Genomic DNA, 20,963 nt, shown 5'->3' with positions numbered 1-20,963 from the left:
TCGAAGAGGGTGGGGGGATGCCGCTGCTGTCATGTAGCTAGCGCTTTTTTTTTTTAAATAGTGCTGCGCTGCCCCCTGGCGGTTTTAATTGACCGCCGGGAGGGTTAAACGGGGTTATCTATAGTATTAACCACTTGAGGACCACAGTGGTAACCCCCCCCCCCCCCCCCTAAAGACCAGGCACATTTTAGCTAAAATGGCCACTGCAGCTTTAAGGCACAGCTGCAGGGCCGCACAACACAGCACACGAGGTGATTTACCCCCCCCCCCCCCTACCAACAGAGCTCACTGTTGGTGGGGTCTGATGCCCCCCCCCCCCCCCCCCCCCAGTTTTTTTTTTTTTTTCATAAATGTTCATGTTCGCTTTAAAAAAACAAAACAAAAAAAACCCTTTCCTCTGCCTACCCCAGCCAGCCTATCACAGCGATCGGGTGTGATAGGCTTCAGCCTATCACTGCTGATCGCTCTCTTATCCCCCAGGGGGACAGCCGTGTCACACGGCTGTCCCCAGTGCATCGCTGCTGCTAACAGCGCTGTGTAAATAGACTGCGATCTCGCCGTCTACCAGTCTCCCGAGCGGCAATAGCCGCTCGGAGACTGAAGAGGGGGCGGAGCTCCGCCCCCCGAGCATGAGATGTGCGATCGCATGCAAATTAGAGCCCCAGGACTTGCGCCAATTGGCGTGGGGCGGTCGTGAGGTAGTTAAATCTCACTACAGTGCCTCTTTAACTTCTGTTGTAAACAGTGAAAATTCAATACTACTAATACTTAAAAGCACACCTGAAGTGAGAGGCTGATAACCTGATGATAACAATGCTGATAACCTGGCTGACATACTTATCCACTCTCCCTCTAATATTCTTAGCCATAAACCCTGAACAAGCATGCAGGTAAGATGCTTCTGACTGAACTCTGACAGCATTAGCTGCATGCTTGTTTCAGGTGTGTGATTCAGCCACTACTGCAGCCAAAGAGATCAGCAGGGCTGCCAGGCAACTGGTATTGTTTAAAAGCAAATACCTCTCAGATCAGGTGTGTACTTTAGAGTTTATTGAATTGTGGAACAGATAATGAGTTCTGTCACTGAGATCAACAAAATGTTTATGCTATGGAAAATGTTAAAGCCAAATGTCAATCTAGACTGTAGATGCTATTTGCTAATCTGTTTATATTACTGGTCGGTTTTGCAGGGATACAAAGAAGATGAAAATAAAAATGGCAAGAGGTGCGGTCAGCGGGAACACTAAGGTGGCAGCCAAACCTCCGAACACACAATTCCAGCCAATCAGCCCTTTGATTTACCAGGCTCTGCCCTTCGTCCAGCCCCATGGCCACTCCCCAACACCTTACGCAGTGTACCTGCAGCCTCCACACCCCATGCAGGGACATTCCATCCTGCCTGCTCATAAATCCCCCCTGGATGGATCTCCGGGGGAGAAGAATGCACCGGAAGATGAGAGAACTCTCCTGTCCGAGCAACCGGCCGAGAATGACGCCCTGCGTGACAAATGTGCTAGGAAACACCCGGAAGCAGAGGATGGCACTTCCAAGAGGATGAAAGTTTCAGGACAAGAGGATCTGGCTGAGGTTTGTAACATGCGGGGTGTAATTCTGTGTGTGATCGCATAAGTGCACAAAAAGACTGCATGTGGGGGTGTTGGAGCAGGCTAAGCCTCATGAGATTGCTTAAAGAGGATCTGTAACCTCAAAAAATCCCCTGGGGGTACTCACCTCGGGTGGGGGAAGCCTCAGGATCCTAATGAGGCTTCCCACGCCGTCCTCTGTCCCACGGGTGTCTCGCTGCAGCCCTCCGTGCAGCGGTGACGTAATATTTACCTTCCTGGCTCCTGCGCAGGCGCTCTGACGGCTGTCGGCTCCGAACTACACGGAAATACCCGATCGCCGTCGGGTCTGCTCTACTGCGCAGGCGCAAGTTTCTGGCGCCTGCGCAGTAGAGCGGACCCGACTGAGATCGGGTATTTCCGTGTAGTTCGGAGCGGAAAGCCGCCACAGCTGGAGCCAGCAAAGGTAAATATTGAAATAACAGTCGGGCCTGTCGCCGGCTGTTCGGAGGGCTGCAGCGAGGACAGAGGACGGCGTGGGAAGCCTCATTAGGATCCGGAGGCTTCCCCCACCCGAGGTGAGTACCCCCCAGGGGATCTTTTTGAGGTTACAAAGTCTCTTTAAAGTGCGTCTGAAGTGAGAGGAATATGGAGGCTGCCATATTTATTTTGTTTTAAAGTGAACCTCCAGACTAAAAATTGACTCAGCAGCACTGAAAAGGCCTGGTGTTTCTTTAACAGTTTCACAGCATCAGAACTTTGTTTCTCTTATACAAGCCTCATTTTTAGCTGCACAGAAGAAAACTGCCCGGGCAGTTTTCCCCTTATGCTGTGCAAAGCATGATGGGATTTCTGATGTTCTCGTTCTGCTGTTTTGGTGCCAATTTTTTTTTTTTTTTTTACATTTTGAATTTGACATTTGAAGCCTAGTGTGTGCAGCTGGGAGGGGTTATCAGGACACAGGACAGTTGGAACTGTGTCTCATGCTCCCTGTCACCTCATTTCAACCAAAAAGATGGCTGCCCCCATGACAAAGATGGCTGCCCCCATGAATCACAATCATTTGCCTGTTCTTTTAAAACAGGGTGGGTAAAAGATTATATTACCTGTCTATTCTAATTAACATAACTAATGTAACTTAACCACTGGAGGACCTAGGGCTTTCTACCCCTTAAAGAGAATCTGTATAGTTAAAATCGCACAAAAGTAAACATACCAGTGCATTAGGGGACATCTCCTATTACCCTCTGTCACAATTTCGCCGCTCCCCGCCGCATTAAAAGTGGTTAAAAACTGTTTTAAAAAGTTTGTTTATAAACAAACAAAATGGCCACCAAAACAGGAAGTAGGTTGATGTACAGCATGTCCACACATAGAAAATACATCCATACACAAGCAGGCTGTATACACCCTTCCTTTTGTATCTCAAGAGATCATTGTGTGTTTCTTTCCCCCTTCTGCTCTCATGCACTGAAGTTTCAGGCTGCTCTTTTCTTCTTGCAAACAGCTTTGCCCTTGTCTGTAATCCTCAGTATGTGAAAGCCCAGCCAGCTCAGAGGACGATTTATCCAGCTTGTAAAAGTTAAGAGAGAAGAGAGAATCTGCCATACTCTAAATAACACACAGGCAGTGTGCAGAGAGGGGCCTGGAGGGGAGAGATTCATCACAGAACCACAACACTGAAGAACTTGGCAGCCTTCCAGACACAGGCTGACAAGTCTGACAAGGGAAAGATACATTGATTTATTACAGAGACTGTGATAGTAGAAAGTGCTGCAGTAAGCCAGAACACATTAGAATAGCTTTTGAAACTTGTAGGATGATAAAAAACAGGATGCAATTTTTGTTACGGAGTCTCTTTAAAGTGAACCCGAGGTGGGTTTGAAGAATATTATCTGCATACAGAGGCTGGATCTGCCTATACAGCCCAGCCTCTGTTGCTATCCCAAACCCCCCTAAGGTCCCCCTGCACTCGGCAATCCCTCATAAATCACAGCCACGCTGCTGACAAACAGCTTGTCAGAGCTGGCTGTGTTTATCTCTATAGTGTCAGTCTGCTGCTCTCCCCGCCTCCTGCAGAACTCCAGTCCCCGCCTGCATCCCTTCCCTCCCTGCTGATTGGAGGGAAGGGACGGGGGCAGGGACCGGAGCTATGCAGGAGGCGGGGGAGCAGCTGAGACTGACACTACAGATGTAAACACAGCCTCACAGCACGGCTGTGATTTATGAGAGATTGCAGAGTGCAGGGGGATCTTAGTGGGGTTTGGGATAGCAACAGAGGCTGGGCTGTATAGGCAGATCCAGCCTCTGTATGCAGATAACATTCTTTAAACACACCTCGGGTTCTCTTTAAGGACCGGCCACTTTTTTTCCATTCAGACCACTGCAGCTTTCACGGTTTATTGCTTGCTCATACAACCTACCACCTAAATGAATTTTGGCTCCTTTTCTTGTCACTAATACAGCTTTCTTTTGGGGCTATTTGATTGCTCCTGCGATTTTTACTTTTTATTATATTCATCAAAAAAGACATGAATTTTGGCAAAAAAATGATTTTTTTAACTTTCTGTGCTGCCATTTTTCAAATAAAGTAAAATTTCTGTATACATGCAGCGCGAAAAATGTGGACAAACATGTTTTTGATAAAAAAAAGCCCATTCAGTGTATATTTATTGGTTTGGGTAAAAGTTATAGCGTTTACAAACTATGGTGCAAAAAGTGAATTTTCCCATTTTCAAGCATCTCTGACTTTTCTGACCCCCTGTCATGTTTCATGAGGGGCTAGAATTCCAGGATAGTATAAATACCCCCCAAATGACCCCATTTTGGAAAGAAGACATCCCAAAGTATTCACTGAGAGGCATAGTGAGTTCATAGAAGATATTATTTTTTGTCACAAGTAAGCGGAAAATGACACTTTGTGAGGAAAAAAAAAAAAAAAAAAGTTTCCATTTCTTCTAACTTGCGACAAAAAAAAATGAAATCTGCCACGGACTCACCATGCCCCTCTCTGAATACCTTGAAGGGTCTACTTTCCAAAATGGGATCATTTGTGGGGTGTGTTTACTGTCCTGACATTTTGGGGGGTGCTAAATTGTAAGCACCCCTGTAAAGCCTAAAGGTGCTCATTGGACTTTGGACCCCTTAGCGCAGTTAGGCTGCAAAAAAGTGCCACACATGTGGTATTGCCGTACTCAGGAGAAGTAGTATGTGTTTTGGGGTGTATTTTTACACATACCCATGCTGGGTGGGAGAAATATCTCTGTAAATGACAATTTGTTAATTTTTTTTACACACAATTGTCCATTTACAGAGATATTTCTCCCACTCAGCATGGGTATGGGTAAAAATACACCACAAAACACATTATACTACTTCTCCTGAGTACGGCGATACCACATGTGTGGCACTTTTTTGCACCCTAACTGCGCTAAAGGGCCCAAAGTCCAATGAGTACCTTTAGGATTTCACAGGTCATTTTGAGAAATTTCGTTTCAAGACTACTCCTCACGGTTTAGGGCCCCTAAAATGCCAGGGCAGTATAGGAACCCCACAAATGACCCCATTTTAGAAAGAAGACACCCCAAGGTATTCCGTTAGTAGTATGGCGAGTTCATAGAAGATTTTATTTTTTGTCACAAGTTAGCGGAAAATGACACTTTGTGAAAAAACACAATTAAAATCAATTTCCGCTAACTTTTGACAAAAAATAAAATCTTCTATGAACTCACCATACTCCTAACGGAATACCTTGGGGTGTCTTCTTTCTAAAATGGGGTCATTTGTGGGGTTCCTATACTGCCCTGGCATTTTAGGGGCCCTAAACCGTGAGGAGTAGTCTTGAAACGAAATTTCTCAAAATGACCTGTGAAATCCTAAAGGTACTCATTGGACTTTGGGCCCTTTAGCGCAGTTAGGGTGCAAAAAAGTGCCACACATGTGGTATCGCCATACTCTGGAGAAGTAGTACAATGTGTTTTGAGGTGTATTTTTACACATACCCATGCTGGGTGGGAGAAATACCTCTGTAAATGGACAATTGTGTGTAAAAAAATCAAAAGATTGTCATTTACAGAGGTATTTCTCCCACCCAGCATGGGTATGTGTAAAAATACACCCCAAAACACATTGTACTACTTCTCCCGAGTACGGCGATACCACATGTGTGGCACTTTTTTGCACCCTAACTGCACTAAGGGGCATAAAGTCCAATGAGTACCTTTAGGATTTCACAGGTCATTTTTGTTTTAAGACTACTCCTAACGGTTTAGGGCCCCTAAAATGCCAGGGCAGTATAGGAACCCCACTAATGACCCCATTTTAGAAAGAAGACACCCCAAGGTATTCCGTTAGGAGTATGGTGAGTTCATAGAAGTTTTTATTTTTTTGTCACAAGTTAGCGGAAATTGATTTTAATAGTTTTTTTTCACAAAGTGTCATTTTCCGCTAACTTGTGACAAAAAATAAAATCTTCTATGAACTCACCATACTCCGTACGGAATACCTTTGGGTGTCTTCTTTCTAGAATGGGGTCATTTGTGGGGTTCCTATACTGCCCTGGCATTTTAGGGGCCCTAAACCGTGAGGAGTAGTCTTGAAACCAAATGTCGCAAAATGACCTGTGAAATCCTAAAGGTACTCATTGGACATTGGGCCCCTTAGCGTACTTAGGGTGTAAAAAAGTGCCACACATGTGGTACCGCTGTACTCAAGAGAAGTAGTATAATGCGTTTTGGGGTGTATTTTTACACATACCCATGCTAAGTGGGAGAAATATCTCTGTAAATGACAATTGTTTGATTTTTTTACACACAATTGTCCATTTACATAGAAATTTCTCCCACCCAGCATGGGTATGTGTAAAAATACACCCCAAAACACATTATACTACTTTTCCTGAGTACGGCGGTACCACATGTGTGACACTTTTTTGCAGCCTAGGTGCGCTAAGGGGCCCAACGTCCTATTCACAGGTCATTTTGAAGCATTTGTTTTCTAGACTACTCCTCGCGGTTTAGGGCCCCTAAAATGCCAGGGCAGTCTAGGAACCCCACAAGTGACCCCATTTTAGAAAGAAGACACCCCAAGGTATTCCGTTAGGTGTATGGCGAGTTCATAGAAGATTTTATTTTTTGTCACAAGTTAGTGAAAAATGACACTTTGTGAAAAAAAAAACCAATAAAAATTAATTTCCGCTAACTTTTGACAAAAAATAAAATCTTCTATGAACTCGTCATACACCTAACAGAATACCTTGGGGTGTCTTTTTTTCTAAAATGGGGTCACTTGTGGGGTTCCTATACCGCCCTGGCATTTTACAGGCCCAAAACCGTGAGTAGTCTGGAAACCAAATGTCTCAAAATGACTGTTCAGGGGTATAAGCATCTGCAAATTTTGATGACAGGTGGTCTATGAGGGGGCGAATTTTGTGGAACCGGTCATAAGCAGGGTGGCCTTTTAGATGACAGGTTGTATTGGGCCTGATCTGATGGATAGGAGTGCTAGGGGGGTGACAGGAGGTGATTGATGGGTGTCTCAGGGGGTGGTTAGAGGGGAAAATAGATGCAATCAATGCACTGGGGAGGTGATCGGAAGGGGGTCTGAGGGTTTGGCCGAGTGATCAGGAGCCCACACGGGGCAAATTGGGGCCTGATCTGATGAGTAGGTGTGCTAGGGGGTGACAGGAGGTGATTGATGGGTGTCTCAAGGTGTGATTAGAGGGGGGAATAGATGCAAGCAATGCACTGGCGAGGTGATCAGGGCTGGGGTCTGAGGGCATTCTGAGGGTGTGGGCGGGTGATTGAGTGCCCTAGGGGCAGATAGGGGTCTAATCTGATAGGTAGCAGTGACAGGGGGTGATTGATGGGTAATTAGTGGGTGTTTAGGGTAGAGAATAGATGGAAACACTGCGCTTGGGTGGTGATCTGATGTCGGATCTGCGGGCGATCTATTGGTGTGGGTGGGTGATCAGTTTGCCCGCAAGGGGCAGGTTAGGGGCTGATTGATGGGTGGCAGTGACAGGGGGTGATTGATGGGTGGCAGTGACAGGGGGTGATTGATGGGTGATTGATAGGTGATTGACAGGTAATCAGTGGGTTATTACAGGGGAGAACAGATGTAAATATTGCACTGGCGAATTGATAAGGGGGGGTCTGAGGGCAATCTGAGCGTGTAGGCGGGCGATTGGGTGCCCGCAAGGGGCAGATTAGGGTCTGATCTGATGGGTAACAGTGTCAGGTGGTGATAGGGGGTGATTGATGGGTAATTAGTGGGTGTTTAGAGGAGAGAATAGATGGAAACACTGCGCTTGGGTGGTGATCTGATGTCGGATCTGCGGGCGATCTATTGGTGTGGGTGGGTGATCAGTTTGCCCGCAAGGGGCAGGTTAGGGGCTGATTGTTGGGTGGCAGTGACAGGGGGTGATTGATGGGTGATAGGTGATTGGCAGGTGATTGACAGGTGATCAGTGGGTTATTACAGGGAAGGACAGATGTAATTAATGCACTGGCGAATTGATAAGGGGGGGGGGGGGGGTCAGAGGGCAATCTGAGCGTGTGGGCGGGTGATTGGGTGCCCGCAAGGGGCAGATTAGGATCTGATCTGATAGGTAAAAGTGATAGGGGGTGATTGATGGGTGATTGATGGGTAATTAGTGGGTGTTTAGAGAAGATAACAGATGTAAACAATACATTTGGGAGGTAATCTGACGGCGGGTTTGCGGGCGATCTAATGGTGTGGGTGGGTGATCAGATTGCCCGCAAGGGGCAGGTTAGGGGCTGATTGATGGGTGGCAGTGACAGGGGGTGATTGATGGGTGATAGGTGATTGGCAGGTGATTGACAGGTGATCAGTGGGTTATTACAGGGAAGAACAGATGTAATTAATGCACTGGCGAATTGATAAGGGGGGGTCTGAGGGCAATCTGAGCGTGTAGGCGGGTGATTGGGTGCCCGCAAGGGGCAGATTAGGGTCTGATCTGATAGGTAACAGTGACAGGTGGTGATAGGGGGTGATTGATGGGTGATTGATGGGTAATTAGTGGGTGTTTAGAGGAGAGAATAGATGTAAACAATGGATTTGGGAGGTGATCTGATGTCGGATCTGTGGGCGATCTATTGGTGTGGGGGGGGTGATCAGATTGCCCGCAAGGGGCAGGTTAGGGGCTGATTGATGGGTGGCAGTGACAGGGGGTGATTGACGGGTGATTGACAGGTGATTGACAGGTGATCAGGGGGATAGATGCATACAGTAAACAGGGGGGGGGTCTGGGGAGAATCTGAGGGGTGGGGGGTGATCAGGAGGGGGCAGGGAGCAGGGGGGGGGGGAATAAAAAAAAAAATAGCGTTGACAGATAGTGACAGGGAGTGATTGATGGGTGATTAGGGGGGTGATTGGGTGCAAACAGGGGTCTGGGGGGTGGGCAGGGGGGGGTCTGATGGGTGCTGTGGGCGATCTGGGGCAGGGGGGGGGAGAAATCAGTGTGCTTGGTTGCAGACTAGGGTGGCTGCAGCCTGCCCTGGTGGTCCCTCGGACACTGGGATCACCAGGGCAGGAGGCAGCCTGTATAATACACTTTGTAAACATTACAAAGTGTATTATACACTTTGTATGCGGCGATCGCGGGGTTAACATCCCGCCGGCGCTTCCGTATAGCCGGCGGGATGTTGCGGCGAGCGAGCGGTGACAGGCGCCAGCGGAGGATCGCGTCACGGATGACGCGATCGCTCCGCCCATGCCCTTAAATGGACCGCCGCCTCTGTGGGTGAGCCGGTCCTTAAGGGCTCCACTTCCCGGCCGCCTCTGTGCGTTAGGCGGTCGGGAAGTGGTTAATAACAGTATGTTTGTTTAGGCTGAAGTTCCCCTTTAAACTATGCCAGTTGCCTAGCTGTCCTGCTGATCCTCCGCCTCTAATACTTTTAGCCATAGACCCTAAACAGGCATGCAAATCAGATGTTTCTAACTGAAGTCTTGACTGGATTAACTGCATGCTTGTTTCAGGTGTGATTCAGACACTGCTGCAGCCAAATAGATCAGCAGGACAGCCAGGCAACTGATATTCTCTTAATATAGTAGCCTCCATATCCCTCTTAGTTCAGGTGTTCTTTATATTAAAAAAATGGGAGGGCACATCAAAGCAAGCCCCCCCCCCCCTTCCTGTCTGGATATTTTTAGTCCAAAGTCAAGTTTTTTTCAAAGGGGTGACAATGGCATTGCCCATTCCTCCCATCTATCCTATCAGAAGTATTTGAATCCAGCATGAACACCCACTCTGTGCAAACATAACATAGCTTTGGCTCGGGTCAGGTGTTCTTTAAGTCTGTATGAATTGGTGCACAGCTGCAGAAGAGCAGATCTAAACAATGTTTTTGAATTGAAAAAGTTCAGTTTATGTAACTTTCTAGTAAAAATCCCCATGATTGATCCAAAAGATGTCTTGTTTAGTTTTGCGTTAAATATGTCGCTGACCTTGTGACTCTCTCCCTCCCTCTTGCAGAGGTTGGTCCCCTCTGGGTATCTCATCCCCCTGCAGTTGGCACCTATGAACAGCGACTCTGGGAAAGATAATGGCACCTCCTCTACAGATCAGAAGATATTCACCTCTCCCATCGCAGGTATGAGGCCAAATAAGCGGACATCTTCTTGTCAAAAATGTTGCTTCGGTATTGTCCCGTTTCTTGTTAAAGAGAACCAGAGAGGAAGCAACCTCTTGTATTTTACTATATATATCAATGGGAACATGACAGTAAACGCCTACTCTGCTCTTTCTTACAGTTTTCACAGCTCAGCTTGCTTGTTATCAGCCTTGATAAAATCCCCGACTGATCATTCAGTCTAGCTTTGCCCCGGAATGATTATAGCTGAGTCAGTCTTCTGTGATGTCTTTTTAAGCCCAAGCCTACCCCCTTGTGGCTCCGATTTCCTGCTATGTATCCTCCTAGTAAGAAAGCAGAGCCAGGAGGGGGCGGGCTTGGGCTTGTAAAGACGTCACAGAAGACTGACTCGGCTATAATCATTATGGGGCAAAGCTAGACTTAATGCTCAGCTCAGTCTGGGATTTTATCAGATAACAAGCAAGCTGAGCAGTGAAAAATGAATCAAAGCAGACTAGGTGTTTACTGTCATGTTCACATTGATCTATATGGTAAAATACACGAGGGTGCTTCCTCTCTGGTTCTCTTTAAGGATTTTTTATGACCGTATATACTCAAGTATAAGTGTAGAAATTTAGGTCTGATTCACTTCATAAAAGTGATTGACTTATACAGGAGTCACGGGTAACACTGAGCACACTGAGTAATGTGTCTACTAATAGTGACATTCCCATTTGCAGCAATTTACCCAGTGGTGACACTTTGAGGAAAGAAATTCCAAGAAAACACAGGTGTGAGAAGTCCTGGCCACAACCATTACCAAAGAAAGGGTCAGGGAGAAATACTGGGCTGCATAAAAGGGTGTGAATAATTGCAGCACTTGGGCGCCTGGAGGAGTTATTGGCTGCACTTAAGTGACAGGAGGAGTTAATAGCTGCAATACTTTGTGCAGTGCAATCATTAACCTCTCCTGAGCCCCAAGTGCAGCCATTAACGTTGCTGGGTAGACTTATACTTGAGTCGATAAAAATTCCAGCTTAAGAAGGTTGAATATTGGAGTAGACTTGTACATGAGGTTGACTTGTATTCGAGTTTATACGGGTAATTCAAAAAAAGGGCACTATTGTACGTAACAATACAATATTGTATAAATATTTGTAAAAGTGGTTAGTTTTGGCTGTTGTTGCTGATAAGTCAACACTATCTCAGCAAAATATGTCCCTGGCATTTAACGTGATCCTGAACTCTAGCACCTGACAGAAGGAAAACCTAGAGAAGTGCACTCTGTATGTATTTAGAGAGTTTAGCCTGTCTAGTTCCCCCCTCCTCTGTGACTGACAATTGTAATTTGATCTCTCAGCTGTGTCAGCTGGCTGCCTCGGCAGGGCAGCTTATTTGTAAACACAGGATGTTAACCCTATGTCTGCTTTCATGAAAGCAGGAAGTAGAAACACTGCAGATTTATTGCAATATTTTTATCAGCTGTAACAAATGTTTTTCTTGAAAGATTAGGCTGTTGCTCATTTTTAGAGCAGAATGGAAGTTCTAAGTTCAGGTCCGCTTTAAAGTACACCTGAAGAGCGAGCGCTGTAATTACAGCACAAGAGATTTGGGCACAGCCGGCACCACCATAGACAGTAATAGGAATTACGGCTACAGCGGCGCACAGACAGTAACTTTGGCGCCATCAGAAGACTGAGCTGAAGTTGCTTTTAAAACACTGTAATTCGGCTTCCAGCGATAGCTGCAAGCCGAATTACATCATTCCCCACTATCCACGTGGACCTGGCGGAGGAATAGTATTTAAAGGAGAACTGTAGTGAGAGCTATATGGAGGCTGTCATATTGATTTTCTTTTAAGCAATACCAGTTGCCAGGCAGCCCTGCTGAGCTATCTGCCTGCAGTAGCGTGAATCACACCAGGAACAAGCATGCAGCTAATCTTGTCAGATCTGTCAAACCCCTGACCTGATGCATGCTTGTTCAGGGGCTATGGCTAAAAGTATTAGAGGCAGAGGATCAGCAGGCTAGCCAGGCAACTGGTATTGCTTAAAAGGAAATAAATATGGCAGCCTCCATATCCCTCTCACTACAGTTCTCCTTTAAAGGATACCACAGCTGAAAAAACAAGGCTCCAGTGTGTGTGGGGGGTTTAAAGTACATACTGTGACCTCCTCCTGCCCCCTCGGTCTGCCGCCGTTCGTGCACTATTCATGCCGGTGTCCTGGCGACTTGCTTGACCCTTGACCTGGATATAATCTTCCTCTCTTCATTTCTGGCCGGCGCATAGCGATCGGCTCAGAAGCACGCTGTCCCCTGCGTCTACTCTGGTCTGCGTGTGCGCTCCATTACACCAAGCATCACATGATAATCCCGGGGGAAGCCTCGATGGGGTCCAGTCTGGGCAGGCGGAGGGGGAGGTATTACTAGTCAGCGATTTGAGAGGGAGTAGGGGGGGATTAGGTTTTTTTCACAAGCTGAGTGCAGATAAGCTTGCCTGTTTGTAATGTTTACAAACATGGCTGCTGTCATTGTATCACAGGAAGAAATAATCATATTCTATTGAAGCTGTTTGCAGCTAGATTTGCTGTGTAAACTATCTAAACTTTAGATAAGCTATATAGACAAGTTACTTGTTAGTTTTTCATCTTGGATCCACTTTAAGTCAGAAACGCCTGATCTGCATATGCTTGTTCAGGGTCTGTGGCTAAAAGTAGTAGAGGCATAATATCCGCAGGACAGCCAATTGTTTAAAATTAGAAAAAATATGTTGCCCTCTATATTGCTCTGACTTGAGGTTCCCGTTAAGCATGTGATTTTTGCTTAACGATGTTTAGTGCATACACCTAAAAGGACCTTTTCCTTTTACACATGAGTGATATGGAAATGGGTGAACATTGGGTGCCAGGTCATCTGAAAAGCTCTACGGCCCCCTCCAGCCACTAGGTGTAGCTGCTGAGTAGAAAAATGGCATGCTCCCTATTCATTTCAATAGAGAGTTGTTCTTCTCACCAATGCTGAGTAGACCCAGCAGCCATGATGGAGTTAGCTTGCTGACTGTAAATAGAGGAAGACTTTGCTGCTGTGAGAGCAGATGCTGGGAGTCTGGCTGAGGGGGACATTTTGGGTAACTGTGTTTTTGTAAGCTCGACTATTTATTCCTTTAACTGTCTATCAAGGATTTGCTGAGATCAGATGCAGTCATTTGTCACATGGATAGAAATCGCATTCATCCATCTAACCATGACCAGAATTCCTTTCTGCTTTCAGGGCTGATCCCTCTGAAGTTTATGCTGTCTCCGGGCTCCATGGCTGCCGTACCTGTTCTGAGCCAGGCTCCTCCTCCTGTGAGCTCTGCTAACTCCGCCTCCACCAATCCTAGCCCCGGGATTCTGAACTTCACCCTGCAGAACAGAGACCTGATATCGCCACCTTGTGGCAGCTCCAAGCCTGTGTCCATTTCTCCACGAAATGGGAAACATCCGGAGGAATTGCAGGCCGTCCAGGCGTTAAACTTTAAACACCTTTCCCCTGTTCCGTACCATGGGCATCCCTTCACATTGTACGCTCTACAACAGGTAGGTCTTCAACCACATTTCTGATGCTTATCTGAAACTGTGAAATCAAGTTATTCGTCAGACATTTCAAACATCTTGTATCTAGTCTTTGAACAAGACTTTATCCGACAGTAAAATCATCTCAACATGTATTCATAGAACATTATACATTTGCTATGTGTTCATAAACCATGATAAATGAAGTCATTCTTCTCGTCATAAAAACTTGGCGCTATCGATACAAACGTAGTGCAGCATTACAGCAACCCATGTCTGACGCACATTTCGCGGCCATACTGCCGCTTCCTCAGAGGCTCAACAGGAAGTAAAACTTCATATATACTTTTCCTGCCAAGCGAGCAAGTACAAAATTAATATCTAGAGATAAGTACAGTACAGAACAATGACAAACTACAAAAGTACAGTTATCCTTAGAGACCCTGAGCAGGTTCTAAAATTAGAATTTCCACTTACCTGGGGCTTCCACCAGCCCACCGTAGGCTGCAAGGTACCCCGGCGTCGTCCTGGCTCCTCTCCCGATCCCGCTTGTCGGCTCTGTTGTTGTACGACTTTCGGCCTGACGTCATCAGGGCTGCTTCCCGCTTGGCCGATACGCTTCTTCATGCCGGCTGGCGTGAGAGTTCTGCGCGTGCGCCTTTCGATATTAGAGAACCACGCAGGACTCTCATGCCAGCCGGCGTGATGACGTGTGGCCAGCCAAGCAGGAAGCTGCCCTGACTTCAGGCCGAAGTCCTACAATAATGGAGCCAACATGCGGGATCGGGAGAGGAGCCAGGACGACGCTGGGGGACCTCGCGGCATACGGTGGGCTGGAGGAAGCCCCAGGTAGGTGGAAATTCTGATTTTTAGAACCTGCTCAGGGTCCCTTTTTAAAAGCCATCTGAATATCCAGTGAGTTTTTATTTGTAAATGACGGGTATTGTTTAAAAATGTAATGGTGACAATTAGCTGATCTGGCCTTGTTTTTTTTTTCCCACAGCCTGGTAGTGTTCCCGTCACCCCAAAAGGATCTCCGCTGCTGAAGGACAATTTCTTCCGCACTCCAGGGGGTGTGGTCTCCTCGCCGAATGCATCTGCTGCTCCCAACGGAGGCTCTCAAGGTCCAGTTTACATATCACAAAGGAAGCTCGATGTCGGTGGCGATGATTAACACCGAGCCATTGGACTTCATGGATTTTTAGTCCTTTGGGTAACCTTTTTGGTTCATCACCTTCTTATGTAGGATCATCCGATCCAAAAAAAGTCATGAAATTCTCAGGCGTATCTGAGGAAAACTCAGTGGGGCGTTTTTGGGCCCTCACCACTGCCTACAGCAGACTGGATGCTGGTTACCCCAGCATTGACCCTAGCTTTGGCCGGTCAGGCACCCTGGGGCTTGTAGTTCTGCAACAGTAGGAGAGGAACAGGTCCTCTTGGCCCACTCTGAACTGCGACTACATTCTTGACTTGAAATAACTAGTTATAAACCATTACTTTTATGTTTTGTATTGCCAATGATTTAGGAGTATTTAAAACACGCTCTGCTTATAAACTCCATGACGACATTAAATTTTTTTTTTTTTTTTAAGGAAGACTCCATCCAAATCTTTTTGGGCTAGGGAAGATGGGTGGGTAGTTATGGCTAGCCTCACTGGTTACATGAATTTATCTTGGTTTAAAAAACAATCGCTCTTTAAGATTGATTCACAGCACAGACGGACAAGGGTGCCCTGCTTCTTGCAAGGTAGTTTGGACAATGGTTCACTAGAAGAGGGCGGGGCATGGAGTTGTATGGAGGTTATACACGCCTTCTCTTTCTGCAGGGACCACCCCCTTTTTCATATTCTTATTTTAGATGTACTCTTTCAGTCACTGTGGCTGAAAGTGAATGGGACAGCTGCACGTTTTGTTAAAAAATGCGTGCAGCATGCGTTCCCAGACCGCACTGGTCCGGAACGCATGCAGTGTGAACATCAGACATCTGATGTCGTGTGTGTCGGCCTCCTGCACGCGTTCCCGAAACACGGACGGCAACGCGTGTAATGTGTACGGGGCCTCAAGGATATCCGGGAAGGGGGGGTAGATAATCGCCTAAGAAGAGGGAGGGCCTTCTCTGTCCTCTCTGTGTCCCTTGGTACCACAGTGTATCCTTCAGCATTATTAGAGCAATGTATTATATTTATTAGTGTAGTCCCGGTATTGCCACAAGGGGGACACCATATTAGTGCGCACACGTGGGATGTAATGTCGGTCTGCACAGTGTACAGCATTTGCACATTGCACATACTGTGATCTATATGTATATGTATTGGTGCCATACTGGGGAGTGGAATCCTTCTTCTGAACATGTTTGTGCAAATACTTTTTTTGTTCTGTTTTGTTTTTTGCTTTTTCCTGTACAGCCTGTATTAAACGTAAAATGAAATTGTGACAATGAAATTATTTATATGTAAAATTGGAACAAATTGAAAATGTCTGAAATAAATTTCTTATCTATTTTCATTTTAATTTTGCCCTTGGCGTTTTCTTCTGCTGAACTGCAGTGGGCAACATGACTGCCTTGTATTGCCGGTTTAGCGCATGACTCATCGATACGTTGGCTTCATTCACTAAGCATTGCCGTATTCGGTAAAGTAGGAAACTATTGATTTTTTTACCAAACCTTTTTTGAGATGCCAATTTACTAAAGCTGACAGATTTGTGTTTAAATCCTCGGCGCTCTTTATAGATATGCAGACAGTATTGTGGTGCAAATGTAAAAAACTGTTTATTCCCAATGGTCATTAAAAGCATAAACGCAAATAAACAGATACTCACCCACATGTATGAATTTGCCTTGAGTCTTGAGACTACCTTTATAGGTAGTCTCCGACTTACGAATTCCCGACTTATGAACGAACAGCCGATATGAACGGCATGGATTCTGTGTTTCCATGGGAACAAGTCCCAATTTTTTTTTCAAAAACATGGCTGCACCAGAGGGGGACACTGGAGGCACAGTGGGGTACAGAGGAGGTGCAAGGGACAGAGATGGCACAATGTTCCGACTTAAGAAAAGTTTCAGGTTAAGAACGAACCTACAGTCCCTATCTCGTTCATTAACCGGGGATTACCTGTACAGTAAAATGTAACCATCGATCAGAGTAAGCCCACGTTTCGGATCTCTTACTGGTGGTGACCTCTTTAGTTCTGGCAGGTGATCTGTACGGAATGTTTATTACTGAGAGTTCTATGCACAGAGAGAGATATTGATTGCTTGGCAGTTGGAAAAATATAATATTTCCCACAATGCAACGAAGTTCAGACTGCAAACTGTCAGGACCGTGGTCGTGACATCACACTGGGAGTGGTTTCAACACAACAGCCATACAGATGTCCCTTATGATCTATTTGAGAAAAGGTAAAGCTTTCTTGTGGGAAAGGCGATATTGGCTACTAATTGTAATGAATTTCAATACTGGGTTAAATTTCCTCTTTAAATTACTATTTTCATCCGCAACGTTATGAATCCATTCCATATTTGTAGCATTACTTCTACCCTGCAGTAAATCAGCCCGAGTGTGTAATTGTGAAACGCCTATTTTATTCCTTTTCCCGCTTTATCACTTTTCCTCCTCAGTCACCACCAATGCTTCTGAGAAGTGATAGGAGAGGGGAGGGCAGAGCGCCGGGCTCACAGGAAGGAATGTGTGCTAGCAGAGGTGCGATAAGTGACCGCTTTTACACTGTGTCATGTGCTCCATGATGTCACACTTCATCGCCAGCTTCTCACCACACTGCTATCGCCTGATACACTGATAATGTGACGTGTCCAAAGAGCTTTCCTGGAATTAAATAAATACTTTTAATAGTCTAGATATGTATGGCTATGTCACATTTCCCTTGTGCAGTGTTGTGTTGTACAGCAGGGGTCCCCAACCTTTTTGGACCTGTTTATAGGGCATTCCTCAAGCCAAATAGTTTGGTTTTTTTTGTTTTAATACTCTAATTCCCTATAAACTAAACAAGCCACGCCCACAGGTTTTCAGAGAGCCAAGGCACTTTCAGACAGTTGCAAGGGCAGTTGCAAGGGAGCTCAGTCTGGGCAGGAGGATGTGGAGGTATTACTAGCCAGAGATTTTAGAGGCAGAGAGGAGGAGGGGGGATTAGGTTTTTTGCTCATGATACAGATAAGCCTGCCTCTGTAATGTTTACAAACAACACGGCTGCTGTCATTGTATCACAGGGATAAATAATCCTATTCTATTAAAGCTGTTTGCGGCTAGATTTGCTGTGTAAGCCATCTAAACTTTAGATAAGATATATAGACAAGTTACTTGCTATAGTTAGTTTTTCATCTCGGATCCGGTTCAAGCAAAATAAAAAAAATGAGTTTCACTTACCTGGAGCTTCTACCAGCCCCATGCAGCCATCCTGTGCCCTCGTGGTCACTCAGTGCTGCTCCATTCCCCCCCTGGCAGCTTTCCGACCTCGGAGGTCAGGGGGCCGCATTGCGTACATTTTTACGCATTGAACCAGTAATGCGTAAAAATCTATGTGTTAATGTTCCTGCACTAGTGGGAATGCGTAAAAATGTACGCAATGCGTCCCGCCGACCTCCGAGGTCAGCAAGCTGCCAGCGGGGGACTAGAGCAGCAGTGAGTGACCACGAGGGCACAGGATGGTTGCATGGGGCTGGTAGAAGCTCCAGGTAAGTGAAACTCATTTTTTTATTTTGCTTAGACCTTCCCTTTAAGGGGCCCATACACTGGTCGATTTCAGCGATCGATTCTATAGAATCGATTGATCAGAAATAGATTCTTTCAAATCTATTGATCGATTTGTGACCGATTTAGATGGATTTGATCTATCTGACAGGATGGAAAATCTAGGTCTATCTGCTGCTGGCAGCAGATTGATGGTCCATAGAGTTGCACTGGATCTCATGCTGGGCATAGACTGGTCGATCCAGCGGCCGATTAGCCGCCGGATCGACTCCATCCACGTCCCTGCTCGTCCGCGCGGATCGATTCTCACTCGTCTCGGGAATCGAGTGGGCGCGGGTCGAGCGGCTTGATCGGGCCAGCTAAATATTATCAGCTGGCCGGATCAGCTGGTCTATACACGGTACAGAAACGTACCATATATCCCCAGCATAATGGTCCAATAATGCATTTAGATAGATTTCCAATAGATTTCATTCTGAAATCTATTGGCAATCTGTTCCTAGTGTGTGGCACACATCAGATTCCTGTCAGATTTGACTATCTTTTTTCATGAATGCTTGGACTTCTATTTGGGCTACAGCACTCCTGCAGTTTTGTAGTCACGGTCCTGTGCACTGACATTGTCTCTACCAACTTGCAGAAATCTATCTGATGGTCGAATCTGCTGAAGATCTATAAGTGTATGGCCACCTTTAGTATTAACCTCCCTTAGCCCCTCAGCAATGCAAGCAGCAGGGAAATAAAACAAAAAATATTGCACATTGTAATATTTCATGTAAAGGAAAACGTACCTGCTTGCTGTAATGTTTGCTTTGATTAGTGCTCCCCTCTCTGGCTCCCCGTTTAGCTTTATTTGCAAATGATGCCCAGGTGTTTTATTTTACAAACCGTCCCCAAAACATATTGTCCCAAACAAAGTCGCCGACTGGGCATTTTTGCAGAGTGATCAGGACTGGAGGCTCCGAAAGTGCACGGTCGTGGTAGCAACCTTGCACACCAGCGATAATCAGCCCTGTGGCTGATGAAGGGGGCGGGCTGCATCATTGCCATGCACAGAGCAATTAGCTGTGGCTTATGGAGAGGGCGGGCCACGATGGAAGGGGCAGGCCACGCAAAGGCAGGGGAGCTGCGGACCAGCATAACAAATCTTGTGGACTGCCAATGGATCGCGGACCAGTGGTTGGGGACCTCTATTGTACAGGACACCTGAAGTGAGGTTCAAGGAGGATGCCATATTTATTTCCTTTTTAAACAATACAAGTTGCCTGGTTGTACTGGTCACTGTGATTGAAACTGCTGTGAAATTGTTAAAGCAAACGTTGTTCGTCGTTTGCGGCGTTCGATATGGCGATGACTGGCGTAGGAGTAATATCACCTGTCCGCCGGCAGCACGAGTCACTGGGTCCCTGCAATCTCACTTCCGGTGTCTTCTCTTCACTTCCTGTCCCGTCCTGTGAGAAGGCGAAGTTCAAACAGTAGAGAGCACTTTTCTGTTTGAACTTCCGCTTGTCACAGGAAGGGACAGGAAGCGAAGAGGAGACTGAGGAGGACGCTGTAAGAAGGGACAGCACGGACTCCGGGACTCGTGCCGGCGGACAGGTAATATAATTGCTGCTGGCCGGGGGAGCCCGAAAGGAGGCCAGGGGGTGGCGAGGCAGGGGCGGCAGTTTCACAGGTTGTGAATCGATTCAAAATCTGTGTGCAGTGTATGGGCAGCTATTAGATCTCTCTCTGATCAGATTCGATCAGAGTGGGATCTATCTGTTGGTCCATCTGGTGGTAATCTACCAGTGTGTGGCAGCCTTTAGACCCTAAAAATCATACCGCTCGATAGATCTGCAGCAGCCCTGCACATTACACATCTCCCATGGATCCAGCGGGGAGTTGCCGCTCTGAGCTGCGGATTTCCGGCCCGAGCCTGACTCGGGATTACCGCTAAGGAGGTTGAATGTACGCTCTCATGCAGTGTTGTGAAGGGCCTCCTGATCATCCAACAGGCCCCAAGGCCAAAAACGCCTGCCTGAGTTGTCTTTGTGGGTCATCCAGCCATGGCTGTGAATATGTTTGAATTGTGGATACAGAATGTTAAGGTGCCCATACATCACTCTATTTTGTGGGTTGATCAACCCTCCGATTCTTTCATTTTCTCAAACGTGCTGCAATATTGTCACCCTATCGATTTTTCAATCAATTTCGGGCTGAAATCATTTGAAGGGTTCAATCGGGAATCCTGGCAAAATCTTGGTTGCAAGTGCAAAATCCCCCCCATGCCCGTGTGCAATGTAAAGGCTCACCTATCCCCGGGGTGACTCCTGGCCTCCTCCAGTGTTCGGCATCACCATGAGCGCCGATTCTCGTGACGTTAGCCTGTATGAAGTCGCGTGGCACAGGCACTCATAGTGACTGAACAATGGAGGAGTTGCACTGGTGAAAAAGATGACACTGATCATAGGCGGAAGGGCACACACTTTATGCCTGGGTGGCGGCCCGGCAGGTGGTGGCGGCCCAAGGACGATTTCCGGAAGATTTCAGGCAATAGATCGTGCA

General features: G+C 46.5%; 1 protein-coding gene across 2 annotated transcripts in view; it reads left to right on the top strand.

The window, feature by feature from the left end:
• Positions 1 to 16,218, top strand: part of E2F8 (E2F transcription factor 8) — a 60,585-nt gene extending 44,367 nt beyond the window's left edge. For both annotated transcript variants that reach the window (XM_068261210.1, XM_068261209.1), the window contains exons 10-13: positions 1,191 to 1,587; positions 10,057 to 10,174; positions 13,424 to 13,731; positions 14,711 to 16,218. In XM_068261210.1, the coding sequence (XP_068117311.1) occupies positions 1,191 to 1,587; positions 10,057 to 10,174; positions 13,424 to 13,731; positions 14,711 to 14,881 (994 nt within the window). In that variant the 3' untranslated portion in view covers positions 14,882 to 16,218. The remainder of the gene's footprint in view (positions 1 to 1,190; positions 1,588 to 10,056; positions 10,175 to 13,423; positions 13,732 to 14,710) is intronic.
• The last annotated feature ends 4,745 nt before the right edge of the window (positions 16,219 to 20,963 follow it).

The sequence above is a fragment of the Hyperolius riggenbachi genome, chromosome 11, assembly GCF_040937935.1.
Source record: "Hyperolius riggenbachi isolate aHypRig1 chromosome 11, aHypRig1.pri, whole genome shotgun sequence".
NCBI classification, from domain to species: Eukaryota; Metazoa; Chordata; class Amphibia; order Anura; family Hyperoliidae; genus Hyperolius; species Hyperolius riggenbachi.
Note: the sequence above shows the minus strand (reverse complement) of the source record. Positions and strands in the feature narration are given on the sequence as shown.